The sequence below is a fragment of the Salvelinus fontinalis genome, chromosome 5, assembly GCF_029448725.1.
Source record: "Salvelinus fontinalis isolate EN_2023a chromosome 5, ASM2944872v1, whole genome shotgun sequence".
NCBI classification, from domain to species: domain Eukaryota; kingdom Metazoa; phylum Chordata; class Actinopteri; order Salmoniformes; family Salmonidae; genus Salvelinus; species Salvelinus fontinalis.
This window is the reverse complement of record NC_074669.1, coordinates 12,360,057-12,387,967: the sequence shown is the minus strand read 5'-3', so window position 1 is coordinate 12,387,967 and position 27,911 is coordinate 12,360,057. Positions and strand designations below refer to the sequence as shown.

Sequence of the window (27,911 nt, the reverse complement as noted above, 5' to 3'; positions counted from 1 at the left end):
TATTTTCATTGTAATTTATCTGCATATGTGGATAGCAGCTAGCTAAGAATAGCATATTACAGCTGTGCAGAAAGCTAACGTTGGAAAGGCCATCAAATAGTATAGTAGGTGATCTGGCTAACGTTAGCTATTTTGCAATGAGATGTGTTACACGAATGTTTACTTACTGACAGTGTGAAATCAGACAATAACGAAAACAGAGTTAATCGTTTTACCTCATCTTCCTTGTGATTCCTAATGCCACGTACTAAATCTTGAAGGTTTTTATCGAACATCCGATCGATGCTCCCTTTAACAATCTTCAACGCCATGGCTGTTGGCTAACTTTTGTCGCTTCTGTCCTCGGGGACAAAATAGACGTCTTTTGGGTGCGAACCGGTCCGCAAGACAGTCTCTCATCCACCCGGGTATTGTCTTTCCGTGATTCGTAACTGTTTATTAATCCCAGCTAGAGAAGGCGAGGCCAGATGGGGCGTCCTGTACTCCACTGACAAAATGGCGTCTAAAGTCAGCTGACTGGTTGTATTCATGTGGAATTCTCATTATGGAAATCAATTAAATTAAAGATATACGTCTAGTACGCAGTTTAATGTGAATGGATGATAATTATTTTCCAGTCATATTCTCTATGCAAAATGCAATTATTCACCAAGTCTGTCAGTGTGTCAATGTCCAATTTTTGCACAGTATGTAGCCTTTGATCTACCTGACTTTTTTTTGCCACAGTAATCTCAATGAGCATTATGCATGACAGCACAAACACATGTAAAAATATGGCAATTCATTTGTTATATAACTTGCATAAATATATATTGCATCATAAAAAACGATTTCACACCGCTGACCAGTCTAAAAATGCACTAGCGAGCATAGGCCCATATACAATGCATTTGGAAAGTATTCAGACCCCTTTGACTTTTTCCAAATTGTGTTACTTTACAGCCTTATTCTAAAATGGATTATATTGTTTCCCCCCCTCATCAATCTACACACAATAACACATGACGAAAACAAGTTTCGATTTTTTAGCAAATGTATATACACACACACACATATATATATAAATAAACTGAAAACATTTACATAAGTATTCAGACCCTTTTTCAGTACTTTGTTGAAGCACCTTTGGCAGTGATTACAGCCTCAAGTCTTCTTGGGTATGACGCTACAAGCTTGGCACACCTGTATTTGGGGAGTTTCTCCCATTCTTCTCTGCAGATCCTCAAGTTCTGTCAGGCTTGATGGGGAGCGTTGCTTCACAGCTATTTTAAGGCCTCTCCAGAGATGTTCAACTGGGTTCACGTCCGGGCTCTGGCTGGGCCACTCAAGGACATTGAGACTTGTCCCGAAGCCACTCCTGCATTGTTTTGGCTGTGTGCTTATGGTTGTTGCCCTGTTGGAACGTGAACCTTCGCCCAGTTTGAGGTCCTGAGCAGTTTATCAAGATTTCTCTGTACTTTGCTCCATTCGTCTTTCCCTCGATCCTGACTAGTCTCCCATTCTCTGCCGCTGAAAAGCATCCCCACAGCATGATGCTGCCACCACAATGCTTTAAGGTAGGGATGGTGCCAGGTTTCCTCTAGACATTACACTTGGCATTCAGGCCAAAGAGTTCAATCTTGGTTTCATCAGACAAGAGAATTTTGTTTCTCATGGTCTGAGAGTCCTTTAGGTGCCTTTTGGAAAACTCCAAGCGGGCTTGCATGTGCCTTTTACTTAAGAGTGGCTTCCGTCTTGCCACTCCATAAAGGCTTGATTGGTGGAGTGCTGCTGAGATGGTTGTCCTTCTGGACGGTTCTCACATCTCCACAAAGGAACTCCGGCGCTCTGTCAGAGTGACCATCGGGTTTTTGGTTTACTCCATGACCAATGCCCTTCTCCGATTGCTCAGTTTGGCCGGGCGGACAGCTCTAGGAAGAGTCTTGGTGGTTCCAAACTTCTCCCATTTAAGAATAATGGAAGCCACTGTGTTCTTGGGGACCTTCAATGCTGCAGACATTTTTTGGTACTCTTCCCCAGATCTGGTCCTTGAAACAATCCTACCTCAACACTTTATGGACAATTCCTTCGACCTCCTGGCTTGGTTTTCGCTCTGACATGCACTGTCAACTGTGGGATCTTCTATAGACAGGTGTTTACCTTCCCAAATCATGTCCAATCAATTTAATTTACCAAAGGTGGACTCCAATCAAGTAGTAGAAACATCAAGGATGATCAATCTAAACAGGATGCACCTGAGCTCAATTTGAATTTCATAGCTAAGGGTCAGAATACCTAGGTAAATAAGGTTATTTTATTTCTAAAAATCAGTTTCCGCTTTGCTATTATGGGGTATTGTGTGTAGTTTACATATTTTCAATCAATTTTAGAATAAGGCTGTAATGTAACAAAATTTGAAAAAAGGGCAGGGGTCTGAATACTTTCTGAATGCACTCTTATTCACTGCAATTCCTCATCCCAAGCCTGGTTACAAGGGTTGTAATGTGTAGTTATTACACCAGTCACACCCCAACCCAACTGGATTTTTATTATGGGAATATGGGACTTCCATGAAGTACCATGTGATGACATGCTGCCTTCGATAACAGAAGTGTTCAGAATAGGACCACCATGCTGAGATTTTTATTCAACGATACAAATGATTTTACCAATTTACATAGCACTAAAAACACTTCCAAAGTATGTATGACAAGCAAATGCCAAATGAGCTCCAGCTACATGGGATATGGACAACTTCTGATTAAGATCATATTGTTCACTCTGTACACAATGTATATTATCCCATTCAATAGGCAAGTTATTGAAAGCAGATGGAGAAGACACGATAACAGGGTAAATAGTTCCACAAGTCAAAAGTTGTTGCAATATCAGAAAACATACTTGTTATAAAAAAGTAGGTGGACCTTAGTTGGAAAACATGTGATGTGATTATGTTCAATGGCTTTAGATTTTCATGTTGAGACTGAATTAATAAGAAATGACCAGATAAGAAAAATATTCATAACCAACGGTCAAGACACCCATACTTGTCCAACACACATTAGCTTTCTCTAGGTTCTCTATCAGCTCCAATATTTTTCTCAAAGCCAACAGCCTTGGCTGCCTTGAATCACGTGACATGCAATTACTGCAGAACATTCATCACAAGGCTCCTCTTTTCCCCATAAATTTCCTGTTAGAAGTGCTAAAAATGGAATCTTTCAATATACATACAATATGAAAGACCAAAGTTAGAGTTCATGTGGGAGAATAATAAATCAAAGTAGCTTTGTGGGGGGGGGGGGGGGGGGGGGTTGGGGGGGGGGGGGGAGATTGGGGACAGGCCAAGGTGTCGTATAAAAGGAAAAATACAATTGTGAACAACAAAGGGGTCAGCACAGCGCCAGGTATCCAGGACGAGACTAATGAGCTGTTAGCTGTGTTAAACAATTGTGCTCCATTTTCTTCAGCTCTCTATTGCTGGCGGTTCAGTCTCTGCAGAGAGAGCGTGGTACGTTTCATCAGTGTGCGTCTGCTGCTCAGTAGGACTATCAGGACTGGGCCTACCATGGAGAAGAGACAAGACTTCAGAACTAGAGCTACATATCTTTGTGATGGTGGCATGGTACCAATTAGCAGAGCAATATTACTATGGACACATTGAACAAATATTAGCAGAAATAAAGGAAGTACACCAAGATGTGACATAGGAGAATATTATTTACCTGTTGGGGCTTGAAGCCACACGCTCATCATTCTCTACCTGGACCGGTGACTTTGGGGTATCCTCTAACTCAGTACATTCCTTTTTCTGGACTTCTGATTCCCCATTCACAGGCATTACATCTGATAACAAGTAATGCAAAATCAATATACTGGCTACAAATGATGGACCTTTCATTTCATTGTTAGCTACACACGGCAAAATAAAAGTCTGAATTATTATCATTATTAAAGAGTAATATCCTGAGGATGAAAATTAAGGAGAATGTGAGAACATTAAAGAAGAAGTCCATCAGTTGTGATCGTAAAAGTATGGGCTGAGAGAATTACCAGAATTTTGTGTCTCCTTCCCATCCTCTTCCTGCTCTTTTCCCTCAGCTTTGTGTTTACTTGGCATTTCAGACTTGACCACAAACTGACCCTTTAACTTGTTGTAGACCTGGCTGGCCTTTTCCATAACGGCACTGCTTGCCTTGTATCGACGGATCTACAGTAAGACAAACATCAATCAGAACAACAGCGTGGATCACAAGGGCCAGAAAACAAGAGAGATAATGAAATGTACACAGCGGCTCTATAAAGTTAACTTTCATTCAGGGGTTTAGACGAAAGGCACCTTTTTAAGTGTGGCGATAACATCAGAGTTTTTCTGCAGGATGTGGCTGGTGACCGGCACAGCTTCGAGCTCTGCCAGGGCCAGTAGACAGCGCTCTATGTCCTGCAGAGCAGACATAACATGATAGAATACCACAATGTGCAAGTAACCCTTAATTGGTAAACAAAAAAATTATATACCTCATGCCACTTGTCATGCTGCTTGTAAAATCCCAACTATGTGATAATAACTTTTTTGTTGGCAATGAATGGAGCCTCTTATGTTTACTCACTGGGTTGTCCACTTTCAGCGCAAACTTGATGTCCGTGTGCAGCTTCTGCAGCTTTTCGTCTGGGGTTGGCTCTGTGCAGACAAAAAGACAAGGAGTGAGGACATAAAGTTGATATTATCTGGCTCTGGCACTGTATCGGACCAACCGTTTGTCACAATATGAGACTATGCAAATGAGTTTCCCATATGCATGCTTTCCAAATGGACATGGTGAATTGGGAGTAACATTGAGCTTTGACCTTTTTTCTTCTCTACTTTCCTCTCGGGAGGTCTCTCGGGTTTGCGTTTGGGCTTGTCAGGCTTGGACCTGAGGGAGAGAGATTAGTGATCTGTGTGAATTTATATTTAATGAAGATATCTAATGTGATCTGTACTCTAATCTTTTGTCTGGTTCAGCCATGTGCATTTACCTCCCTCTGGGCCTCTCTTCTGACCGCTGGGCTCGCTTTTCCTTCTCGCCTTTACCATGATCTCTCTCTTTCTTTGTTCTCCCTTTCTTCTGGCTGTCTGAACGCTTCGCAGATTTTTTCACCTGATTATGGTTAAAATGGTCAACAAATCTATTCTAGATACAAAAACAAACAAATGTCCACTCTTTACACAGTCTTCCATGCTAGTTACCTCAGGTCCAGAGTCGGAGTCGGATGGGGCGGGGATGGGTGGCGGTGGAGGTTTCTTGGACTTCTTCAGTGGGTGATCATCTACACCCTCATCTGAGCTGTTTTCACCACTGCTCTTTCCCTTCTCCTTGTCCTTCTTTCTCTGCTCATCTTCTTCCTTCTCCCTCTCCCGATACTTGAGGATCTCCTCTGCCTGCTCCTTCTTCCGCCGTTCCTCCAGCTCTTTCCGACGCTCCTCATCTCTCTTTTTCCAGTCACTGACGCGGTCAGGCTCACTGTCGCTATAGTACACAGTATAGGATATCATTCATAATGTACTAATTTATTGATACAAGTCATTTATAAATGTATTAACATAGCACACAACCAATGTGGAACAGACTAGAGCCATGCTGACCTGTCGCTGTCAGAGGAAGATGGCGGTGCTCTGGCCTGGGCAGCTTTGGGTTTCCGCCCACCACGAGGCTTTGGCAGAGGCTTCTCTGATTGGGACAAATGGCAAAGAGGGTTATGCAGTGACAAATACAGTTATCATACACTGTATAATACCAGACATTATAGCTCTCACCTTTCTTGCGCGCTTGAGGGGCCTTCCGTGGAGCTGGCTGTGGCTCTGAGTCAGAGTCGGATTTGGAGCCAGACTGAGATTCGGATCCAGACAGAGCAGGCCGTGGCTTTTCATCTTCTGAGTCACTGCCCCCTTTCTTCTTGTCCGACTGAGACCCAGAGTCAGAGTCTGAGTCAGACACCGCCTTCTACACAAGCCCACAGAGAGAAACAGAGAGAGATAAAACACAATGAGAGAACCAGCAGTCACTGAAACACAAAACAGTGCTTTATCTACTCAGCTCCCAGGACTGTTTGACACCTGAAGGGCGTCCATTTCCTCACCTTCTTCCCTTTGCCACCTCCAGCCTTCTTCCCACTGCCACGGCCTGCTGCCGCCTTCTTCTCTGGGGTGAAGTCCTACAGGGGCAAACAAACAAGACCCCATCAATTAATATTGTCATGCTAGTGTACAACGTGTGCATGTGTCAACTGACCTGGTCACTGTTCTTTCCAGAATCCGAGTCAGAAGGGGAAGGTTCTGGCTCAGAGGGTGAGCCACTCTCCTCTCCATCCCTGTCACTGGACGAACCCCGGGCCTTCTTCACAGGGGGGCGCTGAATGAAAGATAGAACAGAGAGATGTTATATTATAACAGAGGCACATCTAAGCAACAGTTTTGTTCAGAGGGCAGTAAATCCCAAAACACAAAAATTATAATTTCGCAATCACCTTGGCAGCAGGGGCCTTCCTCTTGACCACTCCTCCACCACTGCCGCCACCACCTCCTCGATCCTCACTTCCTGAGTCAGAATCTACCTCACTTCCTGAATCTGCCTTACTGGGCACCACTGCTTCCTTGTCATCCTCTGCATCACTTCCTGCTGCATCATCATTAGCTTCACTGCCAGACGAGCTGGCAGGCTAGGGTGTGAATGGGGAGATGAGTCAAATCAATGTTTATCACATGCATAGGATACAGCATGTATAAACAGGACATTAAAAAGCTTAATTGCAAGCACTCCTCATCAATGCAGAAATAGTAAGTCATAAAAAATAAAAAAAACATTATGAATAAGATTGAAACACACACGGTTGGTACCAGTACTCATATCAATGTCAGGAGTACTGGTGTCAGTTGAGGTAAAGCTATATAAATGAGGTAAATTATAAAAAATGGTATGTGTGTAAACAGGTTAAAGGGACTGAGCAGAAAATAATATAAAAGAACAGTAGCAGTGAGTATGCTGACTATGTGTGGTTGTGTGTAGTTTGCAAGTGTCAGTCAGGGATGCAAACTGGCGAGGGCCCAAAAGGGTGACAAATTGTGTTTGCACGGTAACGCACAAAAAGATCCATGTGAAGTGCAAGAACGTTTGCTTATTTTCAGAGAATAAAAAGTACATGATACACATTTGAAAATAGTGTCCTGGGGTAGAGTTTGGCTCTTTGGTCTGGGTTTAAGGTTTATTATGACATGTAATGATAATCTTAGTCTCCCCAGACAGGAATAGGTCAGTCTTCAATGCACCCGACAAGTTGTTCTATAGAGGTGCATAAAGAAAAGTAAAACACAAATCCTGTCTCACATCTAATACATTGCAAGGTGCTTTCAGTGTTAAAATACAATAACTTATATACATAAACACAAATTACACAGGGCTCTAATATGACATTGTTTACAAGGAGTACTTCAGCACAATGAAAGCATTTGAAGAAGAGTATTTTAATAAGAAATTTCTAAAATTAATTGAATAAAAAGGTTTTTGGAATGTTCTAAGCTCAATTAGGCATACTGTACAGTGGCAAGAAAAAGTATGAACCCGTTGGAATTACCTGGATTTCTACATAAATTGGTCATAAAAATGTTCTGATCATCTCAGTCACAACAAGACACAGTCTGCTTAAACTAATAAAAAACAATTATAAATGTTCATGACTTTATTGAACAGTGTAAACATTCACAGTGCAGGGTAGAAAAACTGAACCTTTGGATTTAATAACTGGCTGACCCTCAGTTGGCAGCAATAACCTCAACCAAACGTTTTCTGTAGTTACGGATCAGTCCTGCACAACGGTCAGGAGGAATTTTGGACCATTCCTCTTTACAACACTGTTTCAGTTCATCAATATTCTTGGGATGTCTGGTGTGAACTGCTCAAGGTCAGGCCACAGCATCTCAATCGGGTTGAGGTCATGGCTCTGACTGGGCCACTCCAGTAGGTGTATTTTCTTCTGTTGAAGCTATTCTGTTGTTGATTTACTTGTGTTTTGGGTCGTTGTCCTGTTACATCACCCAACTTCTGTTGAGCATCAATTGGCAGACAGAGAGCCTTACATTCTCCTGCAAAATGTCTTGATAAACATATGAATTCATTTTTTCGTCAATGATAGCAAGCTGTCCAGGCCCTGAGGCAGCCCAAACCATGATGCTCCTGCCACCATACTTTACAGATGGGATGAGGTTTTGAAGTTGGTGTGCCGGGCCTTTTTCTCACCACACATAGTGTTGCGTGTTCCCTCCAAACAACTCAACAGTAGTTTTATCTGTCCACAGAATATTTTGACAGTAGCACTGTGGACGTTCAGCAATGTTTTTTTGGACAACAGTGGCTTCTTCCGTGGTGTCCTCCCATGAACACCATTCTTGTTTAGTGTTTTACGTATCGTAGACTTGTCAACAGAGAGGTTAGCATGTTCCAGAGATTTATTTAAGTCTTTAGCTGACACTCTAGGATGCTTCATAACCTCATTGAACATTCTGTGCTGTGCTCTTGCAGTCATCTTTGCAGGACGGCCACTCCTACGGAGAGTAGCAACAGTGCTGAACTTTCTCCATTTATAGACAATTTGTCTTACCGTGGACTGATGAACATCAAGGCTTTCAGAGATACTTTTGTAACCCTTTCCAGCTCTGTGCAAGTCAACAATTCTTAATCTTAGGTCTTCTAAGATCTCTTTTGTTCGAGGCATGGTTCACACCAGGCAATGCTTCTTGTGAATAGCAAACTCATATATTGAAAGTGTTTTTTTATATTGCAGGGCAGCTCTAACCAACATCTGCAATCTCATCTCATTGATTGGACTCCCGAGTTAGCCGACTCCTGACTCCAATTAGCTTTCACATACTTTTCCCAACCTACACTGAATGTTTAAATGACTTATTCAATATAGACAAGAAAAATACAATAATTTGTATTATTAGTTTAAGCACACTGTCTATTGTTGTGACTGAAGATCAGATCACATTTTCCCCCCATTTTTTGTAGAAATCCAGGTAATTCCAAAGGGTACACATACCTTTTCTTGCAACTGTATACTCAAATAGAAGTCACTTAGGTGAGACAAAAATGTTCAGCTGCCCCTTTAAGGGCTGGAGGCTCTCGTGGTAACAGTGGAGAATCTCAGACATCTCGCAGTTGCATCAAAATGCAAACTGACATTGAAAAATAACCTAGCCTGTGAACGAAAGGATGTAAATAGGCAAGAAAGCCTCCAGTATTTATGCTGCAGTAGTTTATGTGTCGGGGGCTAGGGTCAGTCTGTTATATCTGGAGAATTTCTCCTGTCTTATCTGGTGTCCTGTGTGAATTTAAGTATGCTCTCTAATTCTCTCTTTTTTTCTTTCTCTCGCAGGACCTGAGCCCTAGGACCATGCCTCAGGACTACATGGCCTGATGACTCCTTGCTGCCCCCAGTCCACCTGGCCGTGCTGCTGCTCCAGTTTCAACTGTTTTGCCTGCGGCTATGGAACCCTGACCTGCTCACCGGACGTGCTACCTGTCCCAGACCTGCTGTTTTCAACTCTCTAGAGACAGCAGGAGCATTAGAGATACTCTGAATGATCGGCTATGAAAATCCAACTGACATTTACTCCTGAGGTGCTGACCTGTTGCACCCTCAACAACTACTGTGATTATTATTATTATTCGACCCTGCCGGTCATCTATGGACATTTGAACATCTTGGCCATGTTCTGTTATAATCTCCACCTGGCACAGCCAGAAGAGGACTGGCCACCCCTCATAGCCTACTTCCTCTCTAGGTTTCTTCCTAGGCTCTGGCCTTTCTAGGGAGTTTTACCTAGCCACCGTGCTTCTACACCTGCATTGCTTGCTGTTTGGGGTTTTAGGCTGGGTTTCTGTACAGCACTTTGTGACATCAGCTGATGTAAGAAGGGCTTTATAAATAAATTTGATATGAAACAAGGTCAAAGTCACACTTTAGTAGACTTTCTGTTAAATCCGGTCAACTTCTATGCCTGTATTCTTCTAAAATGTGTATCTATGAGAAACAACCTTTAGATCCACACGATTCACATGGATGGCCTATTTTGAGAACAAAATGCCGAATATCGCCGAAAAGCGACGAGTCTGCTACCCTGGTCATTGTATGTGTGTATAGAGTCAGTTCAGATAGTCCATGTGTGATTAGTTGTTCATCAGTCGTATTGCTTGGAGGACGAAGCTGCCTCGAACCCTGTTGGTCTGAGACCTAATGCTCCGTTACCACTTATAAGTGATTGTTGAAGAACATGTGATACCGAGTGCTGACCGAGCAGATAATAACACCAACAGGGAGCTGCATAGTACTGTAATCTATCACATCCTAAACTGAGGCCTGAGGCACTTTTTAGGGGAATGAGTCTGATCTAAATGGATCCAAAAGAGAAAACAGGGGTAACAGCACTCAGTTGTAGCTGGTCAGTATTAGAGAAACGGTATTGAGTTGGACTTCTGATAAGATGTACTTACTGCAGGAGCACTATAGGAGGCGTGAGGGTTGTTCTGGATTTCCCACAAGCCCTCGTTGAAGCCCTTTCTTTTATTAGGTTTCCCAAAGCGCTCATTGTGCTTCTCATAGGCAAAAAGGTCCTTTGGCGCAAGGAATGCTCTGAGAAAGAGAGCATGATTTGATAACACATTACTTTATATTGCGACAGTATTTACGAGACTTTAATTCTGAGTCACTAAATTAAAAAGCCAATACCTGGCAGAGACAAACTCCATGCTTACCAGGTAGATGACACAGAGTTTCTGCATGATGTGAAAGCCATGAACTGGCAACAAACTACAGTACTGACAGTTATTTTGCCACCTAGTGGTGGTTTAAGAATAGTCCATCTGCCATCTTGCAAAACTACTGCTGTACGACCAAAGCACTAAACTTTTCACACACACACACAAATGGACATAGATCCCTTACAACATGAACCAGTTATGAAAAACTCATGAATGGGTTTCAAAAGTTTAAAATAAGTTAAATAAAATATGGAGGACACATCTCCACAGAAATATGAGTGGCGATACTTCAAGTAAACATACAACACATTAGGTAGCTGTGGACAACAAGATAAACAGAACCAGCTGGAAAATAAATACAAATCAAAATGTATTTTTGCATCAATCTCTCTATATATATATATATATATGTATAAAAAACGGATCTAATAAAGGACAATGGTGAATGTAATATACCACAGTTTCAAGTCCATCCAGAGATTCCCATCCTGCTATTCTAAATCAAACAGACACAGCACTTACGTTTCATGGGTCCCAAAGAAGAAGATAGGGATTTTATTGGGAGGGGGTTTCACTGCCCCATCTGCGACATCCTCAATCTAGAAGAACGAGAACCACACAACAAAAACAAAAGTGTGAGAGACATCCAAACTAGGTACAGGAGATAATATATATTCACTGCTCTTTGTAGTCTGACCCTCAAGTCAAGTTGTGAAAATGAGGAAAGGAAGGTTGGAAATAAGTAGACAAAATTGTGGCCTTGTCTGAACCCTTCACTCCAGACAGACACCTTGACTGGTACAATCTGTAGAATTTTCAAATCACAGTCAAAAATCCTGGGAAGAGGTGAACACATCAAAGTCATTTCCAGAAAAGTAAATATTTGTGTTTACTGTACCAAAAATCATCTGATTAGTTAACTAAAGCTAGGATTTTATTTTACAGGGCAGCGAGTCTGCAAATCAAACATTTCATCTTCAATCAACGGACACCAAAAAGCACAGTACAGCTAGCTACTTAGCACTGCCTGGTTGGACGAAATACATGTAGACAACACCAACATGAACGCCATTCCCCAAGTAGCCTGGTTATACTTTGCATAAAAAAGATCCAGCAACAAACATTTTGCAAACAGATTGGTAGGACAACAAAGCAGTTATATATTTCTAAGCACGAGGCAAGGCTAGCTGGCTATAATATTAGCTATGTCAGTCATTGCCAAGGATGCACAGCAAAACTCCAGCGTCCCCTCCGCCCACCCGCTTCTCTCTGGCTGCTGCTAGTTTACCCTGGCTGGCCAGTGGGGGTACCCCTTCATTTTGGCGAAGACCAGGTCTCCGGGTTGAAAATTGTGCGGCATTGTTCTGCCCCTCTGTGCAGCCTTTTCTTTCTTCTTTAGCTAACACTGGAGGTCTTTGTGCGTCGCTTCTTGGCCGTTTTCAGGCCGACACAAAACCTGCAAAACGATAAAGTTAGCTAGATAGCAAGCTAGCTTCTCAATAACGCGAGATGAGGCGGTTAACTTCACAAGAATAGCTTCCGCTAACCATAATCATCAGAGCGGAAATCCCTCCTACTAGCCACTGTAATTGGTTTAATTTCTTGTCAATCCATTCTTCAAACCAATCATATTCTTCTATATGTACACTATAAATTCGATATCATTTTCCTAAATTGACTGGCTACTAATTAGGAAATTCATACTAACATCAATACAAAAGGTTTAGAACAGAAACCAAACCTTTCTTTAGCGTGTCTTTACCAACAGATTGACAAAAATATAAAAATAACAATCGTCCGCAGTCATACAGCGAATATATGCCACCCCTAAGCCACAGAGCTGGATGATATTTTGTATTTATTTATGGGACTCTCAATCACGGCCAGTTGTGATACAGCCTGGAATCGAACCAGGGTCTGTAGTGACACCTCTAGCACTGAGATGCAGTGCCTTAGACTGACTCGTCACTCCAGAGCCCAATATTGCCTAAATCTATATTACGATAAATTTAACAATAAGCACCACAGATTTTTTATTTCTAGTTTGATTGTTGTAGCCATACATTTTACCATTAACAATAACTCATATTAGCAAACCCATTTAATTGGCTCCGGATTGGCGCAGGAATGGCATCTCAGTGCTAGAGGTGTCACCTGGTTCAATCCCGGGCTGTATCACAAGCGGCATGATCAGGAGTCCCATAGGGCGGCACACAATTGTCCCAGTGTCGTCCGTGTTAGGGTAGGATAGGGTCTGGCCAGGGTAGGTCGGCATTGTAAAATAAGAATTTGTTCTTAACTTAATTTTTTTATTTCACATTTATTTAACCAGGTAGGCTAGTTGAGAACAAGTTCTCATTTACAACTGCGACCTGGCCAAGATAAAACAAAGCAGTGCGACACAAACAACAATACAGAGTTACACATGGAATAAACAAACATACAGTCAATAATAGAAAAAGTCTTTATACAGTGTGTGCAAATGAGGAAGGATAAGGGAGGGAAGGCAAAAAATAGGCCATAGTGTCGAAATAATTACAATATAGCAATTAAACACTGGAGTGACAGATGTGCAGAAGATGAATGTACAAGTAGAGACATTGGGGTGCAAAGGAGCAAAATAAATAACAGTATGGGGATGAGGTAGTTGGATGGGCTATTTAGCTGCTCTGACAGCTGGTGCTTAAAGCTAATGAGGGAGATATGAGTCTCTAGCTTCAGTAATTTTTGCAGTTCGTTCCAGTCATTGGCAGCAGAGAACTGTAAGGAAAGGCAGCCCACGGAGGAATTGGCATTGGGGGGGACCAGTGAAATATACCTACTGGAGCGCGTGCTACGGGTTTGTGCTGCTATGTTGACCAGCTAACTGACTTGCCTAGTCAAATAAAGGTTACACAAATTTACTTACATTTCTCTAGTATAGGCTAGTTATATTTTATTTATTTACGCAAATCAATTGAGAACAAATTCTTATTTACAATGACGGCCTACCCCGGCCAACGCTGGGCCAATTGTGCGCTGCCCTATGGGACTCCCGATCACGCCGGTTGTGATACAGCTCGGGATCGAACCAGAGATACAGTGCGTTAGACCACGTCGACACTTGGGATATCGTAATGAACAATATCAGAAATGCTCACAATAAGTGTTCGGCCTCCAAATTGTCTGTTTATTTTTCCAGTTCTAACACACGTTTAATTGAATGTTACACTGGTGTTGGAGACCATTCAAAAATGTCTACCTCCATTTCATGTAGGTTTAAAATGAGCATCTAAAACGTTTACAAAATACGCTTTACTTTGTGTTAAGCCAACTCTTAATACTAGTTAATTTATTTTATGATACTTATTTTTGTCAATTATTCATTTTAGGATTAATGTATTTCATTGGAACACAGCATCATGATTGTACATCCTCCAGACCACCAGAGGCTGATGTACACAATTTACCATTAATAAATGGCACCTGTTTCCGGTCCACTTCCTCCCTTGCATTTTGATGGCAACAATTTACTAAGCTTTCTCACCTCAGCGCACCTATTCACCTGTGCCGTATTCCCAGGCTATTTTACTGTGATAAACAGTAAACAATGAAGAAATTTTTCGAGGATATGAAGAAAGATTTAAAATTCAAGTCAGCTGGGCCAGGAAAGAAACTCACAGAAGACGCTAGGTAAACAAACTTTGCGAGCTAACGATAGCTGCTATGCTGTTGTCAGTTTAGTTAATATAATTGACAGTTATATGGTATGTCTAATTCGTAGAGTTGCCTTCACCGGGCCTTGGCCTCAACCGTGACTTGGATGGGCTCCGTTGTTTACTTTTCTAATGTTCAGGACAGGGTGGACCTTGTTCTCAAACTCCAGTCGGCATTCTGCCTTCTCCCTAGTTTTCCCGACAGTTTAAACGTTTAAAATGGTCAATAATCTCTTACGATAAGGCTTTCGTAACATATGACCCTAATCTTTCGTCACCGAGAAATAATCTTAAAAAAATATATATATACTCTACTGTAGGAGTTTTACACAGATCCATACGGGTGCCGCCAACGAAACTACACTTCCCGAGTTAAGCTTACACAGGTGTCGGGGGACGCTGATTAGCACAGGTGGTCGCCTCTGGTCTTCCTTCGGTTTTCCGTTAACAAGCGATGTAACATGGAGATATGGCCGTGTGGGAACACCAACCCTATCAAATGTTTATCAATTTAGCCCAGAGATTCCCAAACTCAGTGCACGTTTTGGTTTTTGCCCTAACACTACACAGCTGATTCAAATGATCAAAGCTTCATGATTAGTTGATTACTTGAATCAGCTGTGTAGTGTTAGGGCAAAAACCAAAACGTGCAGCGAGTTGGGAAACCCTTATTTTAACTTTCTTAAATTATTTATTGCTTATATTTAAAATAAAGTCTTATGTTTACAAAACCGTACCGCAAGCGACGGGTGTTAATTGTCAGACTGAGCAAAGGGGCCCATATAGAAGACATCTTCATCCAATGACTCTTTTGTCTAATGTAATGGAACTGAGAGTCATGATCAAAGACTAAGGTGCAACCCCTTGTGAGTGTAGATAGCTATATAACTTTATAAGTCACATCTTGCAGTCAAATGTTGAATGTGTCCCCTGCAGCTCCAAGCCCCAAGTGGTGCAGAGCAGTGGCCCTGCCAAGCACTGTTATGCTGCGCCTACTGAAGGAGCTCAGAAGGCAGGGGCTGCAGCCTTGGCCAGGATCGAGGGGCAGCCACGCCCACGGGTACAAACCTCTCAGGATGTCATCCGGCTCCAGGGTGAGCTAGATACCTACACTACCGGTCAAAAGTTTTAGAACACCTACTCATTCAAGGGTTTTTCTTTATTTTTACTATTTTCCACAGTGTAGAATAATAGTGAAGATATCAAAACTATGAATAACACATATGGAATAATGTAGTAACCAAAAAAGAGATAAACAAATCAAAATATATTTGAGATTCTTCAAAGCAGTCAACCTTTGCCTTGATGCCAGTTTTGCACACACTTGGCATTCTCTCAACCAGCTTCACCTGGAATGCTTTTCCAACATTCTTGAAGAAGTTTCCACATATGCTGAGCACTTGTTGGCTACTTTTCTGTCACTCTGCGTTCCAACTCATCCCAAACCATCTCAATTTGGTTGGGGGATTGTGGCAGTCAGGTCATCTGATTCAGCACTCCATCACTCTCCTTCGTGAAATAGCCCTTACACAGCCGGGAGGGGTCATTGTCCTGTTGAAAAACAAATGATAGTCCCACTAAGCCCAAACCAGATGGGATGGCATATCACTCCAGAATGCTGTGGTAGCCATGCTGGTTGTGTGCCTTGAATTCGAAATCACAGACAGTGTCACCAGCAAAGCACCCCCACACCATAACACCACCTCCTCCATGCTTTACGGTGGGAAATACACAAGTGGAGATCATCCGTTCACCAACACAGTGTCTCACAAAGACATGGCAGTTGGAACCAAAAATCTCAAATTTGGACTCCAGACCAAAGGACAAATTTCCACCGTTCTAAAATCCATTGCTCATGTTTCTTGGCCCGAGCAAGTCTCTTCTTATTATTATTTTTATTCCACCGTTAATCAGGTAGGTAGTTGAGAACAAGTTCTCATTTACAGCTGCGACCTGGCCAAGATAAAGCAAAGCAGTGTGACACAAACAACACAGAGTTACACATGGAATAAACAAATGTACAGTCAATAACACAATAGAAAAAGTCTATATACAGTGTTTGCAAATTAAGTAAGATTAGGGAGGTAAGGCAATAAATAGGCCATAGTGGTGAAATAATTACAATTTAGCAATTAAACACTGGAGTGATAGATGTGCAGAAGATGACTGTGCAAGTAGAGATACTGGGGTGCAAAGGAAAAAAATAATAATATGGGGATGAGGTAGTTGGGTGGCTATTTACAGATGGGCTATGTACAGGTGCAATGATCTGCAAGCTGCTCTGACAGCTGATGCTTAAAGTGAGTGATGGATATATGAGTCTCCAGCTTCAGGGATTTTTGCAGTTCGTTCCAGTCATTGGCAGCAGAGAACTGGAAGGAAAGGAGTTGGCTTTGGGGGTGACCAGTGAAATATACCTGCTGGAGAGCGTGCTGCGAGTGGGTGCTGCTATGGTGACCAGTGAGCTGAAATAAGGTGGGGCTTTACCTAGCAAAGACTTATAGATGACCTGGAGCCAGTGGGTTTGGCAACGAATATGAAGCGAGGGCCAGCCATCGAGAGCATACAAGTCGCAGTGGTGAGTAGTATATGGGGCTTTGTTGACAAAACGGATGGCACTGTGATATTCTGCATTCAAATTGCCGAGTAGAGTGTTGGAGGCTATTTTGTAAATGACATCGCCAAAGTCAAGGATTGGTAGGATGGTCAGTTTTACAGGGGTATGTTTGGCAGCATGAGTGTAGGATGCTTTGTAACGAAATTGGAAGCCGATTCTAGATTTAATTTTGGATTGGAGATGCTTAATGTGAGTCTGGAAGGAGAGTTTACAGTCTAACCAGACACCTAGGTATTTGTATTTGTCCACATATTCTAAGTCAGAACCGTCCAGAATAGTGAGGCTGGAAGGGCGGGCAGGTGTGGGCAGCGATCGGCTGAAGAGCATGCATTTAGTTTTACTTGCATTTAAGAGCAGTTGGAGGCCACGGAAGGAGAGTTGTATGGCATTGAAGCTTGTCTGGAGGTTAGTTAACACAGTGTCCAAAGAAGGGCCAGAGGTATACAGAATGGTGTCGTCTGCGTAGAGGTGGATCAGAGAATCACCAGCAGCAAGAGCGACATCATTGATGTATACAGAGAAAAGAGTCAACCCGAGAATTTAACCCTGTGGCACCCCCATAGAGACTGCCAGAGGTCCGTACAACATGCCCCCCGATTTGACACACTGAACTCTATCGGAGAAGTAGTTGGTGAACCAGGCGAGGCAGTAATTTGAGAAACCAAGGCTGTTGAGTCTGCCTATAAGAATGCAGTGATTGACAGAGTCGAAGCCTTGGCCAGGTCGATGAATACAGCTGCACAGTATTGTCTTTTATCGATGGTGGTTATGATATTTTTTAGGACCTTGAGCGTGGCTGAGGTGCACCCATGACCAGCTCGGAAGCCAGATTGCGTAGCGGAGAAGGTACGGTGGGATTCGAAATGGTCGGTGATCTGTTTGTTAACTTGGCTTTCGAAGACCTTAGAAAGGCAGGGTGTTCTTTAGTGGTGGTTTCTTTGCAGCAATTCAACCATGAAGGCCTGATTCAAACAGTCTCCTCTGAACAGTTGATGTTGAGATGTGTCTGTTACTTGAACTCTGTTGAAGCATTTATTTGGGCTGCAATTTCTGAGGCTGGTAACTCTAATGAACTTATCCTCTGCAGCAGAGCTAACTCTGGGTCTTCCATTCCTGTGGCGATCCTCATGAGAGACAGTTTCATCATAGCGCTTGATGGTTTTTGCGACTACACTTAACACTTCTTGTCAATAGGGGGTGCTGTTCACTTTTTTTTTCTTGATGTTGCCAAATTAAACTGCCCAGTACTCAATTCTTGCTCGTACAATGTGCATATTATTATTATTATTGGATAGAAAACACTCTATTTTCTATAACCGTTGGAATTATGTCTCTGAGTGAAACAGAACTCATTCTACAGCACTTTTCCTGACAGGGAGTGAGATTTCAGAAATCTTGGCCTCTGTTCCCAGGTCAGTTTTTAGGTCCCTGTGAATGCTATGGGGATACAAACACTGCCTACGAGTTCCTCTAGATGTCAGTAAGTGGTGACAATTTGAATGGAGTCGATTGCGCAATCTGGGACTTTATAAAAGACCAAAGGGCGGAAGTACATTTCTTTTCTTCCCTGCGCTTGACGCACGATGGACGTCGGACTGGCCTCCTTCCAAGCTTTGGTTTAGCCAGTAATATATCTCCGGTCATGTTTTTACTCGTTATAGGTGTTAAAAACATCATAAGGTAGTTAATTTAAACCGTTTTATAGCAATTTATATCCGTTTAGTGCGATTTTCTGGCATTTCTTTGTGACGCACTTCCAAGAGTTGGGCATTTCCAGTACATGCCGAACGTTAGTGGCCATTTCGACAGGACAAGAGGACATCTTTCGACCAAAAGACGATTAGACCGGAGAAAGGATACATTGCCCAAGATTCTGATGGAAGTTCAGCTAATAGTAAGAACTATTTATGATGATAAATCGTTGTTCTGTTGAAAAATGTTAAACGCATATTCCGCCATTTTCTTTGGGGTAGCTTCGCTTTGGCGCACCCTGTATTGCACAGTAAGGATCATTTAAAAAAATGTAATTCAGCGATTGCATTAAGAACTAATTTGTCTTTCAATTGCTGTCCACCCTGTATTTTTTAGTCAAGTTTATGATTATTTATTCATTAGACTAGATCACTGTCCAAGATGGCGCCCGACATTTTCTGGCTAGTTTTGCTACTATTCTCATTGTATAACCACGTTTTTTTGTGGCTAAATATGCACATTTTCGAACAAACTCTATATGTATGTTGTAATATGATGTTACAGGAGTGTCATCGGAAGAATTCTGAGAAGGTTAGTGAAAAAATTAATATATTTTGGTAGTGATAATGCTATCGCTCTTTTTGCCTTGAATCAATGCTGGGGTAATGTTTGCACATATAACGATTTGTGTTTTCGCTGTAAGACACTTAGAAAATCTGAAATATTGTCTGGATTCACAGGATCTGTGTCTTTCAATTACTGTACGCTGTGTATTTTTAAGAAATGTTTTATGATTAGTAATTAGGTAATACACGTTGCTCTCTGTATTTATTCTAGTCGAGTTGTGATGGTGGGTGCAATTGTAAACTATGATTTCTACCTGAAATATGCACATTTTTCTAACAAAACCTATCCTATACAATAAATATGTTATCAGACTGTCATCTGATGAGGTTTTTTCTTGGTTAGTGGCTATCACTATCTTTATTTGGCCGAATTGGTGATAGCTACTGGTGGAGAGAAAAAATGGTGGACAAAGAAAAATGGTGTCTTTTGCTAACGTGGTTAGCTAATAGATTTACATATTGTGTCTTCCCTGTAAAACATTTTACAAATCAGAAATGATTGCTGGATTCACAAGAAGTGGATCTTTCATCTGGTGTCTTGGACTTGTGATTGAATGATATTTAGATGCTAGTATTTACTTGTGACGCTATGCTAGCTATGCTATTCAGCTTTTTTACTGGTGGGGGTGGTGGGGGGTGCTCCCGGATCCGGGTTTCTGAGGCGGTAGAAGTTAAAGAAACTTTCAAAGTTCTTGAAATGTTCCGTATTGACTGACCTTCATGTCTTAAAGTAATGATGGACTGTCGTTTCTCTTTGCTTATTTGAGCTGTTCTTGCCAGAATATGGACCAGGTTTTTTACCAAATAGGGCTATCTTCTGTACCACCCCTACTTGTCTCAACACAACTGATTGGCTCAAACGCATTAAGGAATGAAATTCAACAAATTTACTTGTAACAAGGCACACCTGTTAATTGAAATTCATTCCAGGTGACTACCTCATGAAGCTGGTTAAGAGAATGCCAAGCATATGCAAAGCGGTCAAGGCAAAGGGTGGCTAGTTTGAAGAATCTCAAATATAAAATAGATTTTGATTTGTTTAACACTTTATTATTTTTTTGGTTACTACATGAATCCATATGTGTTATTTCATAGTTTTGGTGTCTTCCCTATTATTCTACAAAGTAGAAAATAGTACAAATAAAGAAACTGAATGAGTAGGTGTTATAAAACTTTTGACTGGTAGTGTATGCATCCAATAACTGCTGCTTAATGACTGATGATGTTGTCAAGACTGTGCAGGTGTTTCACAGCAGTAGTCAGAAATAAATCATCAGAAATAAAGAATTGGGTTGTGGGTAATGGTCTTTAATCATTTTTCACAGTGAAAAGAGAGCTTGAGGCAGAAGCTGCAGCAGTAGCTGGGAAGGAAAAGACAACAGCTGTTGAGGCAAGGAATACATTAAATCAATTAACTTTCCTTTACTGTTGCTCACAAAGAAATTATTTGTGCGACGACTGCCATTGAGTTGTCTGTCATTTATCGCTAGTATATGTAATCTTTTACAGGGCTCCAATGTTAAGGATCTGGCATTTCTCTCAGTAACAGGTGTGTATTTCACCTGCCCGCTTACTGGAGCCACCTTAACTAAGAGCGAGAGAGATGTGCACATTAAAGCGGCCATTTTCACGGTAGGTCCGGAAGTGATTCTCATTTTTAAAGTCGTATGATATCACGATTGCATAATTTTCATGATCTGATTTTGATTATTAAGTATTGATGTAAAAAGTCTTAGCACTAATTTGCCACAAACCATCCTTTTTGATAAGTATGGTCCTGACTACACATGATTAACCTCGTCTTGTCCAACAGCGGTTTGAAGAGGATGCAGTGGAGGCTTCCATTATGATGGTTCATACCTTCAACAAGGACAGGGAGAAAGTCAAGGCTGCAGTGGACATCATAAGCAAGTGAGAAACATGGAGGGGGATGGAACCGTCCTATAATTAAGCAATAAGGCACGAGGGTGTGTGGTATATGACCAATATACCACGGTTAAGGGCTGTTCTTATGCGCAATGCGGAGTGCCTGGACACAGCCCTTAGCCGTGGTATATTGGCCATATATCACAAACTCCAGAGGTGCCTTATTGCTATTATAAACTGGTTACCAACTTAATTAGAGCAGTAAAAACAAATGTTTTGTCATACCTGTGGTATACGGTCTGATATACCACGACTGTCAGCCAGTCAGCATTCAGGTTTCGAACCACCAAGTTTAGAATGTGTGATATTCACTCAGTGGCCAGTTTTTTAGGTACACCCATCTAGTACCGGGTTGGATCCCCCTTTGCCTCCAGAACAACCTGAATTATTTGGGGCATGGACACGTGGCTCAATTGGTATCAAGGGACTTAATGTGTGTGCCAGGAAAACATTATCCACACCATTACACCACCACCAGCCTATACCGTTGATATCAGGCAGGATGGGGCCACGGACTCATGCTACTTATGACAAATCCTGACTCTGCAATCAGCATGATGCAACAGGAACCGGGATCCGTCGGATGTTGTTCTGCACACCACTGTTGTACTACGCCGTTATTTGCCTGTTTGTGGCCCGCCTGTTAGCTTGCACAATTATTTCCATGCTCCTTTGACCTTTCATCAACAAGCTGTTTTCGCCCACAGGATTGCTGCTGACTGGATGTTTATTTTCCCCCCCGCACCATTCTCTGTAAACCCTAGACACTGTATGTGAAAAGCCCAGGAGGCCATCCATTTTTGAGATACAGGATCTGGCGCGCCTGGCAATGACGTTCATATCACGCTCAAAGTTTCTTTATATAGTAGGCCACGTGACTTACTGTCTATAGGAGCGAACCATTTGTGTGAACGGGGTGGTGTACCGAATAAACTGGCCACTGAGTGTACATTGTCACATTGACAAGAATTCACGCAATGAGTGTCTTGACACCCCATCATTTTCCCCCCATCTTGTCAGGTACATTGAAAACATCTGTAAGAACCCAACAGAGGAGAAGTACAGGAAGATCAAACTTAGCAACAAGGTGTTCCAGGTATATTTGAGCAGTGGTGAAAAAATACTTTAGAGTACTACATACGTAGTTTTTTTAATCTGTACTTCACTATTTATATTTTTTTACAACTTTTACATCACTACATTCCTAAAGAAAAGATTGTACTTTTTCTCCATACATTTTCCCTGTCAACCAAAAGTACTTGTTACATTTTGAATGCTTAGCAGGACAGGAAAATTGTCATTCACAGACTTATCAAGAGAACACGTGGTCATCCCTACGGCCTCTGGTCTGGTGGACTCACTAAACACATGCATCTTTTGTAAATAAAGTCCAAGTGTAGGATTGTGCCCGTGGCTATTCGTAAATTTAAAATAAATAAAAAAATGGTGCCGTCAGCTTTACTTAATATAAGGAATTTTAAATTATTTATACTGTTATTTTTGATACTTAAGTATATTTTATCAATTACATTTACTTTTGATACTTAAGTGTATTTAAAACCAAATACTTTTAGACTTGTAGTCAAGTAGTATTTTACTGGGTGACTTTCACTTTTACTTTAGTCATTTTCTATTAAGGTACAGTATCTATACTTTTACTCAAGTATGAGACTTGGGCACTTTTTCCCACCACTGTATTTGAGACATGTGGAGGGTAATGTGAGACTCAATGTTTTCTGTCGATGTGGTCCATTCACTGGTCTCTTTCTCCCCGTCTGATCTCTCTCTCTCTCCGTAGGAAAAGGTAAAGACTGTGGAGGGTAGTCGGGAGTTCTTGGAAGCTATGGGCTTTCAGAGCATCATGCTGGATGTGGAAGGACAAGGTAAACCCATTCAAATGCACAGTCTATGCTTCCTATTGTCTGTGTGGCCTAGTATGCTTCTGCAGAGGCGTACTGTACTATAGGGGGTACCAGGGGTAAGTGGTTGGACTGCATTTGGGGAATTGATTAGCTGATTATCTTCCTTTCCCAGAGGAGAGTGAGGAGTTCCTGGTGCTGATGGAGCATGACCCAGAATCCCTGGAGGTGATGAAGGAGAGTAGGGACCGGCTGCAGAGGGGAGAGCCAGTCAGAGCCCAGCTGGACCGCCAGCCCCAGGCCTTCAGACCCTCCCTCAACGCCATGCGCTTCGAACTTCCCCCAGAGTTCTACAACCTCACTGCAGAAGAGCTCAAGAGGGAGCAGCAGCAAAAGTATGGACTCATACTTTAAAGCTGCAATATGTAACTTTTTGAGCAACCTGGCCAAATTCACATAGAAATGTGTGTTATACATCTGTCATTCCCATTGAAAGCAAGTCTAAGAAACGGTAGACCTGTTATATGTGCGCTATTTCTTTGCTGTGGCAGGGGTTATGGAAGCTGTAGGTAGGCACGGTGATTTGAGCTATTCGATTGGCCAGCGCCGTATGCTCACTCGATTTAGCCACAGATCTCCCGGTCCGCCAGGTCGCCAAGTTTGTCTTTTCAGACAAATGGAATGGTTAAAAATGAGAACACTTTGCCTACCCGGTGCACAAGGCTTGCGAATCAAGTGTACCAACCGCGCAACATGAAGAAAAAAAAGGAACGCAAGTCTTTATCGTTGGCTTTTCTACAGAAATGTTTGGTGATTGACCACTCGGTCACGATCAACCAGTTGGTGACCACAGCTCTACACTATACTTGTTTAGTCACATAAACAGAAAGGATTAGAATATTAGCAACCAGGAAATGGCGGAGTGATTTCTGCATCGTGCATCTTTAAGAGATTAATTTATTGTATAAAATGATTACTGTATTAGTGTTAGTAGGGTTCACTTGGTTAGTGCACATGACGTGTATTCTTGTTGGGGGGTTTTTCCAGTTATGACTTTTGTGTTAAGGTGCATTCTTGGTGGTTGTGTGGTATTCAGGAACGAGATGGTGGACAAGAATGCTATGCTGCGTACCAAGGCCATGCGCGAGAGAGAGGAGCAGAGGGAGAGGAGGAAGTACAATTACACCCTGCTGAGAGTACGACTGCCTGATGGAAACATACTGCAGGGTCTGTATCTGCCAACAAACACCTACTTTAATGTGATAAGCAGATGTATAAACAAGATATGAGCAAATAAGCTCGTTGACATGGATAGTCATTTGTATGTATATTTGGCAGTAGCCTCTGAATTTGATTGCAGTGTTGAAGTTTGTCTCAATATACAGTTGAAGTCGGAGGTTTACGTACACTTAGGTTGGAGTCATTAAAACAGGTTTTTCAACCACTCCACAAATTTCCTGTAAACAAACTGTAGTTTTGGCAAGTCGGTTAGAACATCTACTTTGTGCATAACACAAGTAATTTTTCCAACAATTGTTTACAGATTATTTCACTTATAATTCACTGTATCACAATTCCAGTGGGTCAGAAGTTTACATACACTAAGTTGACTGTGCCTTTCAACAGCTTGGAAAATTCCAGAAAATGATGTCATGGTTTTAGAAGCTTCTGATAGGCTAATTTACATAATTTGAGTCAATTGTAGGTGTACCTGTGGATGTATTTCAAGGCCTACCTTCAAATTCAGTGCCTCTTTGCTTGACATCATAGGAATATCAAAAGACATCACATAAAAAATTGTAAACCTCCACAAGTCTGGTTCATCCTTGAGAGCAATTTCCAAATGCCTGAAGGTCCACGTTCATCTGTACAAACAATAGTATGCAAGTATAAAGGGGGGATGCTTGCAAGCCGAAGAACACCATCCCAACCGTGAAGCATGGGGGTGGCAGCATCATGTTGTGGGGGTGCTTTGCTGCAGAAGGGACTGGTGCACTTCACAAAATAGATGGCATCATGACGAAGGAAAATTATGTGGATATATTGAAGCAACATCTCAAGACATCAGTCAGGAAGTTAAAGCTTGGTCGCAAATGGGTCTTCCAAATGGACAATGACCCCAAGCATACTTCCAAAGTTGTCGTCAAAATGGCTTAAGGACAACAAAGTCAAGGTATTGGAGTGGCCATCACAAAGCCCTGACCTCAATCCCATAGAATGTGTGGGCAGAACTGAAAAAGCGTGTGCGAGCAAGGAGGCCTACAAACCTGACTCAGTTACACCAGCTCTGTCAGGAGGAATGGGCCAAAATTCACCCAACATATTGTGGGAAGCTTGTGGAAGGCTACCTGAAACGTTTGACCCAAGTTCAACAAGTTAAAGGCAATACACTCAATTAGTATTTGGTAGCATGTAAACTCCTGACCCACTGGGAATGTGATGAGAGAAATAAAAGCTGAAATAAATCATTCTCTCTGCTATTATTCTGACATTTCATTCTTAAAATAAAGTGGTGATCCTAACTGACCTAAGACAGGGAATTTCTACTAGATTTAAATGTCAGAAATTGTGAAAAACTGAATGTAAACTTCTGACTTCAACTGTACCTTATATCTTCTTATAGTTGTATCCTCGTGTTACCTTTACTCAACTTGTATTGGCTTGCTAATGGCTCTCTTATCACACATTATGCCCTTCAGGCACTTTCCTGGCCTGGGACAAGGTGTCTGTGCTCTTCCAGTTTGTGCGGAACTCCCTGGTAGATGGCTGGCAGCCATTTGAGCTGGTGGCGCCTGGAGGACACAAACTCCAGGAGGACCAAGAGGTGGCCCTGAATGAATGTAGCCTGGTAAGCAGAGACACACAGTATTGTCAGAAATGTACATGTCAGGCAAAAAACAATTCCATCCATTTACTTTTGTTGTACAAAGGGACGGATCTGATTTATGTCTGTCTCTCTTGGAGGTCCCTGCGGTTCTGCTGACGTTTTCCTGGGATGCCGCAGTGCAAGCGGACATTGCGGCTGGCGGTGGAAAGAGCCCTGCACTCCTCAAGCCAGAGCTACTGGAGAATATTCAGACCCTTAGCTGAGCAGAAGCTGTTTGTCCTTGGGTCTCCTACCCCTCCCAGGTTGGAGATGACACCTTCATCCCCAAACCACATTTAAGGCTGTAAAAATAACTACTAATCCATTAAAGAACGAGAGATGGGGGGGGGGAGAGACAAACGCCATGCAGTGTTTTTTGTATTGTACCCTGAATGTAGGATGAGGACTGTGAAATGGCTCCCTTACACCTACGGTTAGGTAATCAGTCACCTTAGCATGGTATGACACCCCATTCTGCTCTTCTCCAACATAAATCCTGGTTTTACAACAAATATTCAGATATACAGTTCTAGCTTTACGTGTGAGTGGTGGACCACACTACCCGTCTAGCGGTTAGGATTCAGTAGCTGTTTTTTGTGAGCCAGACCAGCTGTGGACTACAATGTATAATAGTTATTGGTTAAGGTATTTTATTTAAGCTGGAGCCTGTAATATTGTATTTGAGATTCGCAGCACTTTAAGGTTGCTGCAGCAAACATGTCAAATTATACCTTTAAAAGTGAAGGTTACTGGACAGAGCTGATGTTAGAAGCTCCCTTTGTCATTGAATAGGAGGGCAAAAGGGTTTTGTCAAAGCAGTTACTACTTGGCTAATTTCATTCAATTCATCTAAATTGTCAGCAACATGGAAATCTGTTTGATAGTGGAGGTTTGTTTTTGTACTGTATGTAATCAACACTTGAGACCAACAACAGCTGAGGTTTGTCCCCAAGTCTTAATCCAGTGCTGGCTGGGATGACAATCTACCTCTCCTTACAGCATCTGTGTAACCTGTGCACTGCACGCAGGCAGCCAAAACTTCTCCAATGTTTCAGTTCAGACATGAACAGCAACACTAGTCATCTCATCACAGCAGCAATTAGCAAAGCTTGTCTCTGTTGATCCATGTACCAAGATGTAAATGTTTTCCAAACCTTGTTTAGGAATCACTTAAATGAAGGTAATGCTCTAAGTATCAAAACTATATCATGTGTTTTGTGCTTTTTAACTTTCATCAGTATATGTACATAATAGCATGTTAACATTGCTTTATTTAAAGACGAAGTGAGACCTTTAATCATACCTGAAAACTGGGACAGGAAAGCATTCTGAATGTCTTTGCCATTTGCCTTTCATTTGTCAGTGGCAATGTTTTTAATAATGGCCAGCCATTACCTCAAAAATGCACTGTTTAGCAGCCTGAAAAGCAGCACCTGCCATATTGAAACCCATTAACAAACCATCCAAGGATGAGTGGTGGGATGTTGATACAGGTCTCCAGATAAGGCGGGGGGAAGAAGGAGGAAGGCATATAAAAGTGCAGTACATTTAAACATTATTTAATTCAACCAGGTTAAGTATTTTATTTTTTAAACAAATGCATATAGTGGGGAGAACAAGTATTTGATACACTCCTGATTTTGCAGGTTTTCCTACTTACAAAGCATGTAGAGGTCTGTAATTTTTATCATAGGTACACTTCAACTGTGAGAGACGGAATCTAAAACAAAAATCCTGAAAATCACATTGTATGATTTTTAAGTAATTAATTTGCATTTTATTGCATGACATAAGTATTTGATACATCAGAAAAGCAGAACTTAATATTTGGTACAGAAACCTTTGTTTGCAATTA

At 41.8% G+C, this 27,911-nt stretch overlaps 3 protein-coding genes across 4 annotated transcripts in view; 1 reads left to right on the top strand and 2 right to left on the bottom strand.

Annotated features, from left to right (window-relative positions):
- The window catches only part of LOC129855132 (AP-3 complex subunit delta-1-like), a 55,850-nt gene extending 55,343 nt beyond the window's left edge, over positions 1–507 (bottom strand). For both annotated transcript variants that reach the window (XM_055922479.1, XM_055922480.1), the window contains exon 1: positions 216–507. In XM_055922479.1, coding sequence (XP_055778454.1) covers positions 216–311 — 96 coding nt within the window. In that variant the 5' untranslated portion in view covers positions 312–507. The remainder of the gene's footprint in view (positions 1–215) is intronic.
- A 2,777-nt stretch (positions 508–3,284) lies between these two features.
- On the bottom strand, positions 3,285–12,311 carry LOC129855131 (hepatoma-derived growth factor-related protein 2-like). The gene is made up of 16 exons (XM_055922478.1): positions 12,064–12,311; positions 11,298–11,374; positions 10,509–10,647; positions 6,487–6,678; positions 6,252–6,371; positions 6,100–6,174; positions 5,777–5,963; positions 5,606–5,690; positions 5,210–5,489; positions 4,999–5,120; positions 4,828–4,895; positions 4,590–4,660; positions 4,319–4,420; positions 4,033–4,189; positions 3,705–3,825; positions 3,285–3,542 (listed from the first exon to the last, which is right to left on the bottom strand). Exons 1-16 carry the CDS (start codon positions 12,133–12,135, stop codon positions 3,446–3,448), a joined length of 1,965 nt encoding a protein of 654 aa, XP_055778453.1. The 5' UTR covers positions 12,136–12,311; the 3' UTR covers positions 3,285–3,445.
- Positions 12,312–14,235: 1,924 nt separating this feature from the next.
- Positions 14,236–27,260, top strand: LOC129855129 (UBX domain-containing protein 6-like). Its single transcript, XM_055922477.1, has 11 exons — positions 14,236–14,447; positions 15,407–15,564; positions 20,731–20,795; positions 20,915–21,037; positions 21,219–21,316; positions 22,352–22,427; positions 23,130–23,214; positions 23,366–23,585; positions 24,287–24,417; positions 25,890–26,038; positions 26,155–27,260. The coding sequence occupies exons 1-11, from the start codon at positions 14,365–14,367 to the stop codon at positions 26,278–26,280; spliced, it is 1,314 nt and encodes a 437-aa protein (XP_055778452.1). The 5' UTR covers positions 14,236–14,364; the 3' UTR covers positions 26,281–27,260.
- Positions 27,261–27,911: the final 651 nt, after the last annotated feature.